The 15,598-nt window shown below is 44.6% G+C and overlaps 1 protein-coding gene across 4 annotated transcripts; it reads right to left on the bottom strand.

The window, feature by feature from the left end:
• Positions 1-2,548: 2,548 nt before the first annotated feature.
• Positions 2,549-14,017, bottom strand: LOC139405470 (ETS translocation variant 5-like). 4 transcript variants are annotated; one of them, XM_071147798.1, is made up of 11 exons: positions 13,901-14,017; positions 11,854-12,012; positions 11,523-11,658; positions 11,001-11,051; positions 8,450-8,570; positions 7,764-8,039; positions 7,236-7,534; positions 6,451-6,579; positions 5,692-5,861; positions 5,064-5,171; positions 2,549-4,797 (listed from the first exon to the last, which is right to left on the bottom strand). In XM_071147798.1, the coding sequence occupies exons 2-11, from the start codon at positions 11,899-11,901 to the stop codon at positions 4,555-4,557; spliced, it is 1,581 nt and encodes a 526-aa protein (XP_071003899.1). In that variant the 5' UTR covers positions 11,902-12,012; positions 13,901-14,017; the 3' UTR covers positions 2,549-4,554. The 4 variants fall into 4 exon arrangements, with proteins under 4 accessions (XP_071003899.1, XP_071003901.1, XP_071003900.1 ...); XM_071147800.1 differs by having other exon boundaries at positions 5,070-5,171; XM_071147799.1 differs by having other exon boundaries at positions 5,070-5,171; positions 11,523-11,661; positions 13,901-13,996.
• Between the last annotated feature and the right edge of the window lie 1,581 nt (positions 14,018-15,598).

Below are 15,598 nucleotides of genomic sequence, written 5' to 3'. Positions count from 1 at the left end.
TAGAAGTAACTTTAAAAGTTTTCTTTTACAAAATAAAAGAGTCGTTCTACAACAACTGTCTCAGGTAACTTTTTTATCATGTATTATCTATATAGGCTTTTATTATTGTTTTATCAATATTTTACGTAGCAACATGTACCTACCAAATAGAATCTCATTCTGGTTCTGTGGTACCTACAATGAGGAATGCCACACTTCAAAGGCCCTTGTTATTTATGATAATGTTGTGCAGTACACAAATCAACCACACAGTGGCACTGTCTAGTAACGAGAGTATATCAAGTCTCATTTTAGTCTTGCCCTGGCATAGCCTGGTGGAAACAGACCGATCGCTGCACTCACCATTCTCATTCACTTCACGTATTATCACTAATTAAAAGATGATTGATATATGAAGTGAAATAGAAAGGTGAACGGTGTGATCAGGGTGGTTCCACAAGGCTAACCCTGTCATAGGCTACCGCTCCAGTAAATCCATGTGTTATCTTCACAGAGGAAAAGGTCTGATCCAGAGCTGATCCAACTCAAGATCCAGTAAATATAGTACAGGACAACATTAATCAGATTTTAATCTGATTTATTTTGGACTGAGCTGTCAATGATATCCAGAGATCTGAGCTGCCAATGAAATCCAGAGATCTGAGCTGTCAATGATATCCAGAGATCTGAGTTGTCAATGATATCCAGAGATCTGAGCTGTCAATGATATCCAGAGATCTGAGCTGTCAATGATATCCAAAGATCTGAGCTGTCAATGATATCCAGAGATCTGAGCTGTCAATGATATCCAGAGATCTGAGCTGTCAATGATATCCAGAGATCTGAGCTGTCAATGATATCTAGAGATCTGAGCTGTCAATGATATCCAGAGATCTGCTGTGCTTGTGAGTTTGACAGACGAAGAGGGAGTCATGCAGAAAGGATCCTTACAGAGAGAAACATCATGTTGAACTATGGGGGTTTGTCTTTGGATGCATCCATTTATTGCCCACCTACTTGTGTGTGTGTGTGTGTGTGTGTGTGTGTATGTGTCTGTGTGTGTGTGTGTCTGTCTGTCTATGTCAGTGAGCATGTGAAACCCTGTACAGTTTTCTATAACAATCCCTTTCAGAGTATGTGCAGAACTCGTTAGCTGCCTGAAGCAGGTTGATTATGTAACTGGAAAGGAGGATGAGAGACGGCCTTATACACGTGTCTAAAAGGCGTGTAGTAGTGGTCAAGTGTGGAATTTCCGCGAGTAGGACAGTCAATGTGTTGGTAATAATTCTGGAGCACGAACCTCAAATTACCTTTGTTAATTAATGTCCCTTGCAACAATGAATTCTGCCTCTGGGTATGTGGTCTCCAGTTTGTACAGGGTCCAATGAAAATATTTGATAGCATTTTTGGTGTCGGGATGGGATGTACACAGCCACTGTACTGGTACCCAGTGTATATAGCCAAGCTATCATTGTCTCGGTACTGGGACCCCGTGTATATAACCAAGCTATAGTACGTAAGCATTTCAATGTTATTCTACACCCGCTGTTTACGAAGCATGTGACAATTCAAATTGGATTTGATTTATACATTTTACTTATACACATACTCGCGGAAATTCCACACTTGACCACTACTACACGCCTTTTAGACAGGTGTTTAAGGCCGTCTCTCGTCCTCCTTTCGGTAAATCTCACTGAAACGATTTACCGAAGATCACATCCATTGAAAATGTATGCCGGCTTAATTTAGATGTGTTGTTTGTGCACAGAAGTTACAATTTCGCTACATTTCAATGTCACACAGAGGTTCTGAAACATTTTTGATTGTCTAGGACCGAGATTGGGAAACACTGAACTAGTTGACTGCTGTGGCTAGCTAGCTGACTGCTGTGGCTAGCTGGCTGACTGCTGTGGCTAGATAGCTGACTGCTGTGGCTAGATAGCTGACTGCTGTGGCTAGCCTAAAAGGGACTTGTTTCGACCGTTTGATTATCTTATCCTTTGTCCGTTTTAAAAGTGTTCTTCCGCTATGAATTTGAACATTCACAGCAACTGGGAAACGTCTATGGCAGCCATTGTTGTCACCTTAGCTTGCTACATAACTTCTGAGTGATAGGAAGCACGAGCACCACCAATCAACCGACACCACTGTTCACACACGCGTCATTACTATGACGTTGTTACAACAGTATCACAACTAGCGTGACCATGTCAGCAAATAACGGCTGTCTGAACACACACAAATCCGATTTGATCACTTGTAACTTGCTGTTTGGACAGTCAGTATTCCAAAACAGAATAGAAGAACCAAACTATTCTGACCATTAAAGCCTGCAGGGTGAACAAGGCTTAAGTACAGGTGTCATTCTAAAGGCCACATCTTATTGCCTGTTCTTCATAGGACTATTGTGATACTGTGTCCTGAAATCAGGAATGTGTCAGATGTTGTTATACATTCACAAGAAGTGGAATTCAATAAAAAAAGACCCAACTCAACTTGAACCACAGTAATACGTCACTGAAAGCTAGATTGGTTGGTCAGAATAGGAAGAGACTCAATAAAACAGTTTGAAGCAGAAAGTATAGTTTATTGTATCCAGTATAGAAAATCAACCAAAAGCAGTGGAAGGCACACATTGTTTTTGTGGGGAAGGGGGTGGGGGGGTTGTCACTTGTATAAGTGCCAGCAAACTTCAACGTCGTGGACAAGATACCCCGCAACCCACATATAGACAGAATCATATCAAAATATACTGTTACACACGTGTGACGCCGACACAGCCCACCACACAGTCAACGGGGAGGTCTTTCTAGGCTCCAACCCACTGCCTCAATACGGTGTCCATATTAGGACAGCCTCAGTCTTTGCAGGACTTGACAGACAACCCCTGCAGAGACTGGGGATATGTCCTAATATGGACGCCGTAGCTTCATGACAAGAATTAAAGGATGCAAACCAGTTACCAGGCCAAACATTCCAGCGTGTACAATGTCAAAACATATGACTTTGCAAAAATATATTCATATATACATTTACATTTTAGATGTTTGTTTCATATACTCCCCGATAAACTATACGAAAAGCAGAAAACTTGAATGGTACAGCAATAGGTTGGTACAGCTTTCTGTGAGAAAATGCGAAGAGTAGAGCCCCCCCCCCCCCTGTTTAGCTTACTATTGGCAGTTACAGTTTTTGGAGAAGGGACTGCGTGACAGTTGCAGTACTTTTGTCATCGTCATTGTACATAAACATATATTTTTCAATACACACTTCTTAATAGGAAGTCAACACTTCAGGAAAAATACTGTTTTGTATGCGCGTCCCTTTTACGACAAAATGAGTCAAATGAAAGAGCTAAAAAACATATTGGAAAGATACATCTGGTAGGACACGCCAACATCAGGAGTAAAGAGCTGCCATGGTTAAATGCGGTGGAAAGATACATCTGGTAGAGGACACGCCAACATCAGGAGTAAAACAGCACCGGGAAGGCTTTACATTTTTGGGTGAGAGAAAAAAAAACATCCCCAGAGTCTGAAGAGAATGCTGAGCTAGCGAGTCCGGAGTCCACCTCTCCCATTTCAGATTGGATTTCAGTGTGTTGTTGTTTTTAATGATTGGCCAAAGCAACTTGCTCCGGGGTACTCGCGTCCCAGCTTCTTTATAGTCGTACGATGTATTATGGATTAATAAGAACAGTCGGTTGCCTGTGTGTTTGGCCCATTCATTGCATACAGAGCTACATTACATCACCACCTGCGGTACTAAGGTTCATTGGAGTCGTAGATTCCAAGGTGAAGCCCCTGTGCGCGTGTCAAGTGTACTACTCTTTTTGTTTGGTTTAAAGGCATAAAACGATTGCTATATCAATGTTTTATATCCTTAACATTACTTGTCATACTCGTACCGAGCAGATTGTGGAAACTGCATGGCTATTGGCTACAATCCTGGCACACTCGTGCCCATTACTTGAGTCCCATTATAAATCACGTGAACAGTGTCCTCGCTCAACCCCCGTAAGGGAGATCACTCAGTTCAGTTTATGTTGATGAGGACCGCACACCTTTCGCCACAATTCAGTTTGATAACAGAGGGCAAAGAATAAGCAAGATGGCCGACTCAGGTTTGACTGTTTTTTCCTTGGGACTTGGGGAGGGTAATCTCAAGACTGGCAAGAGGAGCTGAGTTTGGGATAGGAGTAGGGGAGGGGGGTTACAGAGCTCCAAATCCGCTCAGCAGTTTGGGCTCTGGGTGTGTAGTTAGGGGACTAGGGTTTGGGCTGGGTGTGTAGTTAGGGGACTAGGGTTTGGGCTCTGGGTGTGTAGTTAGGGGACTAGGGTTTGGGCTCTGGGTGTGTAGTTATGGGATGTGGGGTAGGGTAGTGGTGTGTAGTTATGGGATGTGGGGTAGGAGTGTACAGTTAGGGGACAAGGGGTAGGGTAGTGGTGTGTAGCTAGGGGACCAGAGTTTGGGGTAGGGGTGTGGTGTGTAGCTAGGGGACCAGAGTTTGGGGTAGGGGTGTGGCAGGGTACCAGATGACAGCGGTCTTTATTCCGTCATTGGTCAGAACATTCAGAATGAATAGTTATCGGGGAAGCCCAGTAACGAGACGCACCGCTCCCCTCCGTCGGCCAGGTAGGGGCCACAGCCATCCTCGTAGTGGGTCAGGGGCACGGTGGTGTCGTCCTCCCCCGCAGACGGCGGCAGGCAGTCCGGGTCCTGCTTCAGGCTGGGCCTCTGGTTGTCAGGGAAGGCCATGGAGAAGAGCGCCTCGGGGTCACACGTAAACTTGTACACGTACCTCTCTCCAGCCACCTGACCCCACCCGAAGAGGAAGAGGGAGTTAAACAGTCGTTCAGCGCACAACCGCTAGTAGTTTGAAAATAACGTTTGACTTTATACCCAACCTTATGAAACTCTCAATGCATCTAACCTGTCCTTATATACAACCAATGTACTATTTATTGGTGCAATGTAGCCCTCCATTGTACTGTGATGTTTTCCATCAATTCACAAAGCCTCCATTGAATTTGACCCAAAACAGAAAATTGCAAATTGACTTGAATTAAATTAAAATTTACCTTTACCTTCTGCATGATGCCCTTCTCGTAGTAGTAGCGTAGAGAGCGGCTCAGCTTGTCATAGTTCATGGCAGGCCGGTTCTTCTGGAGGCCCCAGCGCCGAGCCACCTGCCACAGGAGAGAAACGGTTCAAATCAACCTGTAGATACATACACCAAGCTCTTCTGATCAACCTGTAGATACATACACCAAGCTCTTCTGATCAACCTGTAGATACACACACCAAGCTCTTCTGATCAACCTGTAGATACATACACCAAGCTCTTCTGATCAACCTGTAGATACATACACCAAGCTCTTCTGATCAACCTGTAGATACACACACCAAGCTCTTCTGATCAACCTGTAGATACACACACCAAGCTCTTCTGATCAACCTGTAGATACACACACCAAGCTCTTCTGATCAACCTGTAGATACACACACCAAGCTCTTCTGAGTTTCTGGTGTGCCACTTCTCGTGCCGTAGTAATACTGTGCGGTTATTCCTGGAAGCACAGCGACTTATCACGACTTGTTGAAACACTCTTCTACTTTAAACTCAGAGACATAATGATGAAAAACTCCAGGAAGCCCTAAAGTCTCTAAACTCACTAGGACCACAGCTCTGCCTGCTGACCAACTGACCTCTTCGGGCTCGATGAGTTTGAACTCCATGCCGCGGCCGGTCCAGGAGATGAAGTGACCATTGGCCGGGTCGTCCAGCAGAGTGACCAGGAACTGCCAGAGCTGCAGGGAACCTCGGCGCTGGTAGGGCGGTCCGTCCCGGAACACTCCGGCCTCCTGCTTGATCTTGCCTGGATGGACAGAAGGAGAGGGGGAAAGAGGGAGTGAGTGTGTAAATGAAGGAGTGACGTGGTGGGGTGGGGCGGCAGGGTAGCCTAGTGGTTAGAGCGTTGGACTAGTAACCGGAAGGTTGCAAGTTCAAACCCCCGAGCTGACAAGGTACAAATCTGTTGTTCTGCCTCTGAACAGGCAGTTCTTAACTGACTTGCCTAGTTAAATAAAGGTCAAATAAAAAATAAAAAAGTGGTCACAGTCAGGTGAAAGACTCCAGTGATTGGCAGTCTGAGCGTGGGGATACAATAAGAGGCTCTGCTCATGTCACACAGGCTTTCTGTCCAAGGCCCCGTGGGTCTACTCTGGCATCCACACTGCCATGACATAACGAGAAGATGTCAGATACCAGGATTCACTACCTGCTGCCATTTACACCTAAAGCCCTGTGTCAAACCAGGCAGAGGTTAAAATAGTATCTGTCTTTTTAAATATTTTCAGTGTTTGATTCTGGATGGATGGGGTTTGCACTTTTGGGACAATTCCAGGGGTTCCATTGTGCCGGGCAAGCCCTTGTTTTTCATAGCAATTTACGGAAGAATGTCTCACCTTCTAGTCTCTCTGGAACCACGCATGTGTCGTCGTTGTACAGATGAGGCTCTCCGTCGTAGATCAACCCATCACTGTTTTGGTAGAAGTTACCGGACTTCCTGAAAGAAGACTGGCAGTTCTGCATTTCTGTAAGACACAAGGGAAAAGAGAAAATATTAGACATATTTTTCCTTAACATGCTCTTCAAACCAGAAAGATACAAAAACTATTAGGTGTTTCTTTGAATAGATTCTTACTACTAACTTAATTTCCCAACCCCATCTTTTAAAGTAGCCATTAGCCTAATGACATAATACCCAGTAGAAGACGGACATACATTCTCACACAGCCAGCGGTCTCTTAACAATCCCCTGGAGTTTTCTTAGCTGGGACTTTATTAAGAGGATTTGACTGTTACATCACTGACAGAAAGTGGCCCAGACATGGAGAGTGAAATGAGGTCATCTTAGCTTAGTAGAGTCTTAGAATGCTACACTGCTACATACCCAACCACTACTGCTAATACTAGTGTCCACATCAGTCTGAAACATGCTTACTGTTTTATCCCCATCGCTGCACTATTAGCCGTGTACAGTAGACTCTCAAAGGAACTTGGACTACCTCCAAACCCTTAGGGCCTTCCTGTCTGGACTCAGATTAAGCCTAGGCATGGAAGGAGAAGCACTTCCTATTGAGATTCTCCATTGAACATGTTTTTTTTAAACTCCAGGACTGGGTCTAATCTATGAGTGGGAAACTGAGCCTGAAAGACCGTTGCCATCCAGCGATTCCCCAGGGCTCACCTTGGTCAAAGCAGAAATCCCGGGGCTCCTGCTTTATAGAGAGGCCCTGGAACGGGGTGCGGGGAGGGCCCATGGTGGGGACCCCCTGCTCGGTGTAACGGAGGTCCACCAGCTCTTGCTTGAAGCCCTGAGCAGGGAGGAGGACCAAGGGCTCTGACAGGTGCCGCTGGTAGATGGGGCGGCCGTCCCGGGACAGGGGGGCCCGGTGGGGGTGATGGGGCTGAGGAGGGTAAGGGGTACAGGCGGCACCGTCAGGCGGAGGGAAAGGCAGACATGGCTCAGAGAGCTGCCGCTGGAACCTGCAGAGGGGAACGAGACAGAGAGACAAAATAAGGACAAATTTGTCAATTAGGATCTTAAACCAGAGAATCATACAACAATGGGATTTCAACTGTAGCACTGAACATGCATGCTGAGTCCCAGCCTACAGTAGTTCCAATCATGCCTTTACAACCAAGCTATGGGGTCAAACAGTGCATGGTGTCAACACATGGTGCCAACCTGAGCCAACACATGGTGCCAACTTACCTGTGTTCTGAGCTGTAGGAGGCATCGGAGTGATTGACAGGTAGGCGGGGCACGGCGAAAGGCTGGCTTTGGCTCGGGTGTGGCGGGAGTGTCCGGTGGTGGGAGGGGCTGTGCCCGTGAGTTGGACGACTGTGGCCGGGGTGTGTTGCCTGGACAGGGGACGTGATCTGCCTTTGTAGGGGGTGTGTCCCCGGGGTGGGGGCGGGGCTGCAAGGTGAGGCGGGTGTGGAGGGTGGGGTTAAACTATTGATGCCAAGTGGCTTCCTGTTGTAGGCACTGTGGAGGGAGAAGGGGGATGGAAGTGGTTAACTTGGGCCTGTAGAGCATGGCTGTACACCTGTTGTATTCGGCGCATGTGACAAATAAAACTGGATTTATAATAGCACTAAGGCACCTTGGGGGTTTGTGGTATATGGCCAATATACCACGGCTAAGGGCTGTATCCAGGCACTCGTAAGAACAGCCCTTAGCTGTGGTATATGGGCCATATGACACACCCCCTCAGGCCTTATCAACTTGATGTAGGTATATCTAATTAAGCAATGTCTTAGTAGAGAACTTTATTATGCCTGTACCCTCTTTTATGATCTTTTATTGGTTGTAACAGAAAATACCTCTTGCTACTGAGAGTACAATTTGTGTGGGGTGTCAAAACCTGGTCCGTCTCAGTGGGTACTGTAACGTACCTGTAGCTGTAAAGGCACTTGTCTGTGTAGAGTCTCTGTTGTTCCTGACTGCAGGGGGACAGATCTCTGGAGGCGCTGGACTCTCGCTTCACTTTATTGGCTGGAGGTCCATGGAACATTACTTTGAAGAAAGGAGAAAACATAAAAAAAACTGAAATATATAATATATGCCATTTCAAAGATTCACAAAATAATCACTACGTTGAATATATTTACTCAGTACTCTTGTTTTGTATGCTTCACTAAGGAATAAGAAGATAAATAGTTTTCTATCAAAGGATCAAATGTGTCTCCTATGCTGGGATTTGTCTTTAATTCCAACTTCCCAAATGTTTGTTGTTTAGTGAATTAGTGAGGTTGTAAATCTGTCCTTACATTTGGGAGGGAAAACTATAAACCCAGCACTGAAAGACAAACAGTGTACTTTCACTATTTACAAAAAATTGTTTCCAAGGCAACAATCAGACCAGTAACAAAGATGCCTTTGTATTAAATGACACAGACCAAAACAGACTGCTCGGACTTCCACCACCAGTTAGTAACTTAGGCAACCATTGTGTGTCTGTACATACAGTAGGACTTTAACTGGGTGCTGTGTTGGCATCAGAGGCTGGGTCTGTCAGAGGCTGCCAGAGGCTGGGTCTGTCCAGAGGCTGGGTCTGTCAGAGGCTGGGTCTGTCAGAGGCCGGGTCTGTCAGAGGCCGGGTCTGTCCAGAGTCTGTCAGAGGCCGGGTCTGTCAGAGGCCGGGTCTGTCAGAGGCCGGGTCTGTCAGAGGCTGGGTCTGTGCCTACATCAACTCTCCATTTCCTGTTGTGCCACAGAACGGCCATCATTCAGCTTCCGCAGCCACGGGCCAGCAGTCTACACACACTCACGTTATGGGGTTAGGCCTCTCAGTGTCCATAGTGACCTCCATTATAAGATCAAATTTTGAACACCTAGCATCTATGAATGAAACACAGTGCAACTCTCAAGCGTGGCCAGAAGACATTTAAATCTCAGGTTTCAAATAATTTGCAACGTTTCTTTAAATCACTAACTGGTAGTTAGTAAGAGTGTGTTCTCACTTCTCAGCCAAGTTCATTGCTAAATTAAGGAGTAAGGAGATGATGGCATAATGCCATTTGATCGCTATGGACACTGCCCCTTTGCCCAGCTGCAGAGTCCACGCACGCACACACACACACACACACACGAGAGAGGAGGACTGCTGAATGAAGGGTCTGTGAGACCCAACTGGCAGCGTGCCAAACTAGGGAGCGTCATGCCAACCCCGTCGCCGCACACACACACTCAGACTCTTCAGCAAACACAACAATCGCCCGGCTGTGCCACGACACAATTCACTCAGTGTGTACACACTGCATTAAACATGTCACTAGCTGCATCCGCGACAATGAAATACAACGTTACAGGGAAACAAGGCAATACCGGGCCTCTAAAAACACTCTTTCTTCCTCCACAGGATCATTCACATCTTGAAACCCAGGCCTGCAACTACACCAGGCCTACAGCTCCGTCTGGAGCCCAATCAAAGGCTTCCATTCAAACCCCATGCATATATTATTCTAGACAGAGAAAGGAGAGAGGAGATGAGTATAAAGCAAACAGCATGAGGGTTCTGTGGGCTTGGATTGGAACGTAGCCCATCCTAGCAGCCAAGAGCTGTGGTTAGTAGTTTGGGACTCCATGGAAGGCCATCCCAGGCTGCTATGGTGCACCTGGGTCATGTTAAGTAAGGCCCACCGTAGCAAAACTCTAATGCAACAGAACATCTCCCCGTTTCAAACCGTTCTCTCTTTATTTCCTCTGATGTTAATGTGGTGGATTTGGGCAGAGATCAGAGAATAGGATTGTTCTCATCCGGGTTGACGATCAACGAGGAGAGCTGAGGGATTTCTGGTATAAAACCACAAGATTCTTGATTTTCACCGAGTGAGTAACATCTTATTCTGAGGTAGCCCTATTATTCCTGTGCCTTTGTTGGAACACAAATCCCTACAATCCAATAATCAAATCAAGTTGTATTTGTCACATGGGCCGAATACAACAGCTGTAGACCTTATTTACAAGTCCTTAACCAACAATGCAGTTTTTTTTTTTAAATACACTTCTTTTTTTTTTAAAGTAACAAAACAGCAAGGTGTGCATTAAGGACACTGATTGGCAACAGGGCAGAAGTAGGTCCACTGCAGGGTGAGTGGAGGTTGGTTAAATCAGGGCTCAATGACATCAATTGGATTTCTGCTTTCGACGAGGCAAATCTGTCGATAATGTTAGCCCTCAGCCTACATAGGCAACCCGAAAACCCCAACCACATACCCATAAAAACACACTCACTGTGACGCACTGAGTTAATATGCCAACTGGATAAGACTGGTATTGGAAAACCAGTACATCTCTTTGTTGTGCTTGTATGTTGTGTCAAAGACCATGTCTGGGAATTAAAGCATAAATTGGGAAATGCGCAACTATGCAGGAGCAGACGCTGTCGATTCCCCTTTGTCACACACATACACATATACATATATTTCATTGGTTGGTACTTACGGTTATCCGACTGGAAATCTGGGACAAACTGTTCGTCATCAGGCACCTGAGCTGAAAGAGGGGACGGAGAGAGTTAAATGACTAACTTATGGAAGGCATGCCACGTGGCTGAGTCACTTTAATATGCTTCATAGAACAAATATAATGCACTTGATGCAGTACAGTCAAAAATACAGTAAATATGTATGATACAGTACAGTCAAAAATACAGTAAATATGTATGATACAGTACAGTCAAAAATACAGTAAAAATGTATGATGCAGTACAGTCAAAAATACAGTAAATATTTATGATGCAGTACAGTCAAAAACACAGTAAATATTTATGATGCAGTACAGTCAAAAATACAGTAAATATTTATGATACACTTGTTAAAAAGAGGAAGTTGTATAAAGTTCTTATAACAACCTATTTTCCAGTTTTTCCTGATTCAATAGCCTCGGCTAAACCACTGATGTTACTAAAAACAATGAGTATGATGCAAGATTGAAAACCTTCTGAAATACAAGAGCAGAACTCACCTTCTGCAATCCATGTCTCTTGAAGTTGCATGAGGTCCTGAAAGAGATCTTCTGTGTCCTGGGCGAGCTCAGTGTCAACAAACTTTCTCTTCCGGTCGTTAAATGGCGTGTTCGCTGGCTCTTCCACGTGACAATTCTGCTAGTACAATGTTTAAAACACCTACAACATTAGTGATTGCATTGGTGTGAACAAATCCCTAAGCATTCATGTATGCTAAAAAGTAATTGTTATCTTAATCCACTATGAAAAGTTTCAGATTAGTGCTTTGATCAAAATCCTATGTTGAAAAACTATCAGAGAAAACATCCAGAGAGTCAGCCAAACACTCACCCTGGAGGGGGCCATGAAAGGGACTTGCTGGTCATAAAATCCATCCATGTTGCCTGAATATCTTCACGCCCTCGGGACTGAAGTTGGTGTTGGAGGGGTGGAGGGGGAGGAGGGGCTGACGGTAGCAGCAGGAGACGCTCGTTCGTCTGTCTGTTCTTTCTGTGGAGAGCAGAGAAAAGTGTGCCCCCTGGTCAGTAGCTTATACCCAAATCACCTGTCATATAATGTCAACAGAGACATAGGATGTTTTCCAAATGGCAACCTAACCTATTCCCTGTATAGTGCACTATATCCTATGGGCCTTGGTCTAAAGTAGTGCACTATGCCCTATGAGTCCTGTTCTAAAGTAGTGCACTATGCCCTATGAGTCCTGTTCTAAAGTAGTGCACTATGTCCTATGGGTCCTGGTCTAAAGTAGTGCACTGTCCTATGGGTCCTGGTCTAAAGTAGTGCACTATGTCCTATGGGTCCTGGTCTAAAGTAGTGCACTATATCCTATGGATTCTGGTCTAAAGTAGTGCACTATGCCCTATGGATCCTGGTCTAAAGTAGTGCACTATGGGTCCTGATCTAAAGTAGTGCCCTATGGGTCCTAGTTTAAAGTAGTGCCCTATTCCCTATGGGTCCTGGTTTAAAGTAGTGCCCTATTCCCTATGGGTCCTGGTTTAAAGTAGTGCCCTATGGGTCCTGGTCTAAAGTAGTGCCCTATGGGTCCTGGTCTAAAGTAGTGCCCTATGGGTCCTGGTCTAAAGTAGTGCCCTATGGGTCCTGGTTTAAAGTAGTGCCCTATGGGTCCTGGTCTAAAGTAGTGCCCTATGGGTCCTGGTCTAAAGTAGTGTCCTATGGGTCCTGGTCTAAAGTAGTGCCCTATGGGTCCTGGTTTAAAGTAGTGCCCTATGGGTCCTGGTCTAAAGTAGTGTCCTATGGGTCCTGGTCTAAAGTAGTGCCCTATGGGTCCTGGTTTAAAGTAGTGCCCTATGGGTCCTGGTCTAAAGTAGTGTCCTATGTTTCCTGGTCTAATGTAGTGTCCTATGGGTCCTGGTCTGAAGTAGTGCCCTATGCCCTATGTTTCCTGGTCTAATGTAGTCACTAGGGCATAGTGCCAGCCTGCCTTCGGGATAAGACAGTTGTTCCTTTCCTCTGTCTTGGGTGTTTGTTTTGTGTTGTTTGTTTGCGTGATCCTCCCTGCATCGTAGTGCTGGCGGGCTGTACACTATGCCAGTGAGCATGTACTCAATACGCTGGGGACTAAGTTCTTACATAAGCAAGGCAGCAAGGCACAGTAAGCTATTTGGAGAGGAGACTGTTGACATTACAATAAGTAGAAGGACTAGGAGGGAGCTGTTTTGAATAAGTGTTCAAAAATAGGATGCAAATCAGGGTATTGAGTTAAGTAGTCCTTGATATCTAAACATTGGATAAACTATCTTCATAATGGGAACATATAAAACGTATACATGCAATAATCTGAATAAAACATTTAGAGATCAAATTTCAGCATTATTTGACAAGTATTGGATAAAGTTATTTATTCAGGGCAGCAGAGGGTTAATCTCAGCAAAGAAAATCTGAGCCAGTTCAAGAAGTAGCTAAACTCCCCCCCAGACCCTCCTCCCTCTACCGTTTCCTATTCCCCCTCTCATGGCCCCAGCTTGTTTTTCTCAATGAAGTGAAATTTGATCCCTGAGCTAAGGGGGGGTCGAACCTTCCATTCATAAATGTTAGAACCGTCTAATGAAGATGCTGCATGCGCCGTAGCAAGTCAAAATACTGCAACATAAACATTCTCACGTCAAAGTACTGCAAAAACATTTGACTACAAATAAGAAAATGGTTCCCAAATTAAGATACATATAAAATGGCGTTCACATTTCTACCCCCCCCCCCCCCTCACCAGACAGCTAGAAAATGCTTGGCAGAGAGCTCGCATTCTACGGATACTAGTCGGTCAAAGTAAATGCATTATTACAGGCGCTAGAAATAAACTAACGCAAACACCTTATACGCATCTTTTTTGTTGCGGTTGATAGTTTGATGTTAAACTCACATTTGCGAAGATTTAATTCCTTTGCAATGTTGAAAATAAGTTATGTTTCACTCCACGCTGTTGCAAACGTTCTTTCAGGGTTGTCGTCTGTGCTCTTCTCACACAAAGCTTGACTGTGGATTTCTGAATGGAATCGTCTGGTTTTCCCTGAAGCCAAAATAGAGGACTCCATAATACACGCCAATTGGTTGTTACACAATGCCATTCAAGTGACTGGCCAATTGACGTTCAGAGAGCTCTTTGGACCCCAGTGACCAATGGTAAGCGAGCTTGTCTTGTTTTTATGAATGACTGCTTTTCATTCACGTCTGACGGCCAGACACGGGGCGGAAACGAAAAATGTACAGTAGAAACAGATACTGACATCTTGAAACTTATAACTCGAGTACATTCATACAACAACAAGATACAATGTTTTGCTACAAAGTTGTTACATAGTTATTATAGCATCTTGCTACATTGCTATTACAATATCTTGCTACATATTTTCCATTTTCAGTTTAGAAAAGCTGCCTTGTGTAGGAAAACAGCAGGATATGCAGTTTCCATTTTCACATGTTTTTTTGTTTTTTCTTCTGAAATTGATTAACTGCTTGGAGTTGGGTAAGTTGTTGTGATATTCTCAGGACAGAGCTGGCTGTAGGGAGTCTGGACACAAGTGATCACACAAACACACACGCATGTACTGTATGTATGCACACACAGACAGACACACATGCACGCTACACGCACGCAAGCTCACACACGCACGCAGACACGCCACACACACACTACTCTGCCCAGGGTTGAACTGCAATCAGATAAGAAAAGGCGAAAATTGTTACAGTCGATTAAATGCCAAACATGATCTGACTTGCAGGGTAATTATAGCTCCCATAATGACCTCATACTACCTTGTTATGGTGATACAGAGGAATGCTCCATTGTCTGCACAGACTCTATCATATTAAAGAGATGGAACTATGGTATTACAGAGATATACACTGAGTATACCAAACATTAGGAAACACCTTCCTTTAAAAAAAAATGTGTACCCCTTTTTCTCCCCAATTTCGTGGTACCCAATTGTTTAGTAACTACTATCTTGTCTCATCGCTACAACTCCCGTACGGGCTCGGGAGAGACCTAATATTGAGTTGAACACAGGAGAAACTTCTGAACGTGAAAAACCCAGTAGTGTTGCAGTTCTTGGCACAAACAGATGAACCTGGCGCCTACAGTGCACTCGGAAAGTATTCAGACCCCTTGACTTTTTCCACATTTTGTTACGTTACAGCCTTATTCTAAAATGGATTAAATCATTTTAAGTACATTTTTACACATAATAATTCTAATACTCCATAATGACAAAGCGAAAACAGGTTTTTAGAATTTTTTGCTAATTTATAAAAAATGCTAAACTGAAATACCTTATTTAAATAAGCATTCACACACCTGTCTATATAAGGTCCCACAGTTGACCGTGCATGTCAGATCAAAAACCAAGCCATGAGGTCGAACGAATTGTCCGTAGGGCTCCAAGACAGGATTGTGTCGAGGCACAAATCTGGGGAAGGGTACCAAAACATTTATGCAGTATTGAAGGTCCCCAAGAACACAGTCGCCTCCATCATTCTTAAATGGAAGAAGTTTGGAACCACCTAGACTCTTCCTAGAGCTGGCCGCCCAGCCAAATTGAGCAATCCGATGGTCACTCTG

This window comes from Oncorhynchus clarkii, unplaced genomic scaffold, assembly GCF_045791955.1.
Source record: "Oncorhynchus clarkii lewisi isolate Uvic-CL-2024 unplaced genomic scaffold, UVic_Ocla_1.0 unplaced_contig_817_pilon_pilon, whole genome shotgun sequence".
Lineage (NCBI taxonomy): Eukaryota > Metazoa > Chordata > Actinopteri > Salmoniformes > Salmonidae > Oncorhynchus > Oncorhynchus clarkii.
Note: the sequence above shows the minus strand (reverse complement) of the source record. Positions and strands in the feature narration are given on the sequence as shown.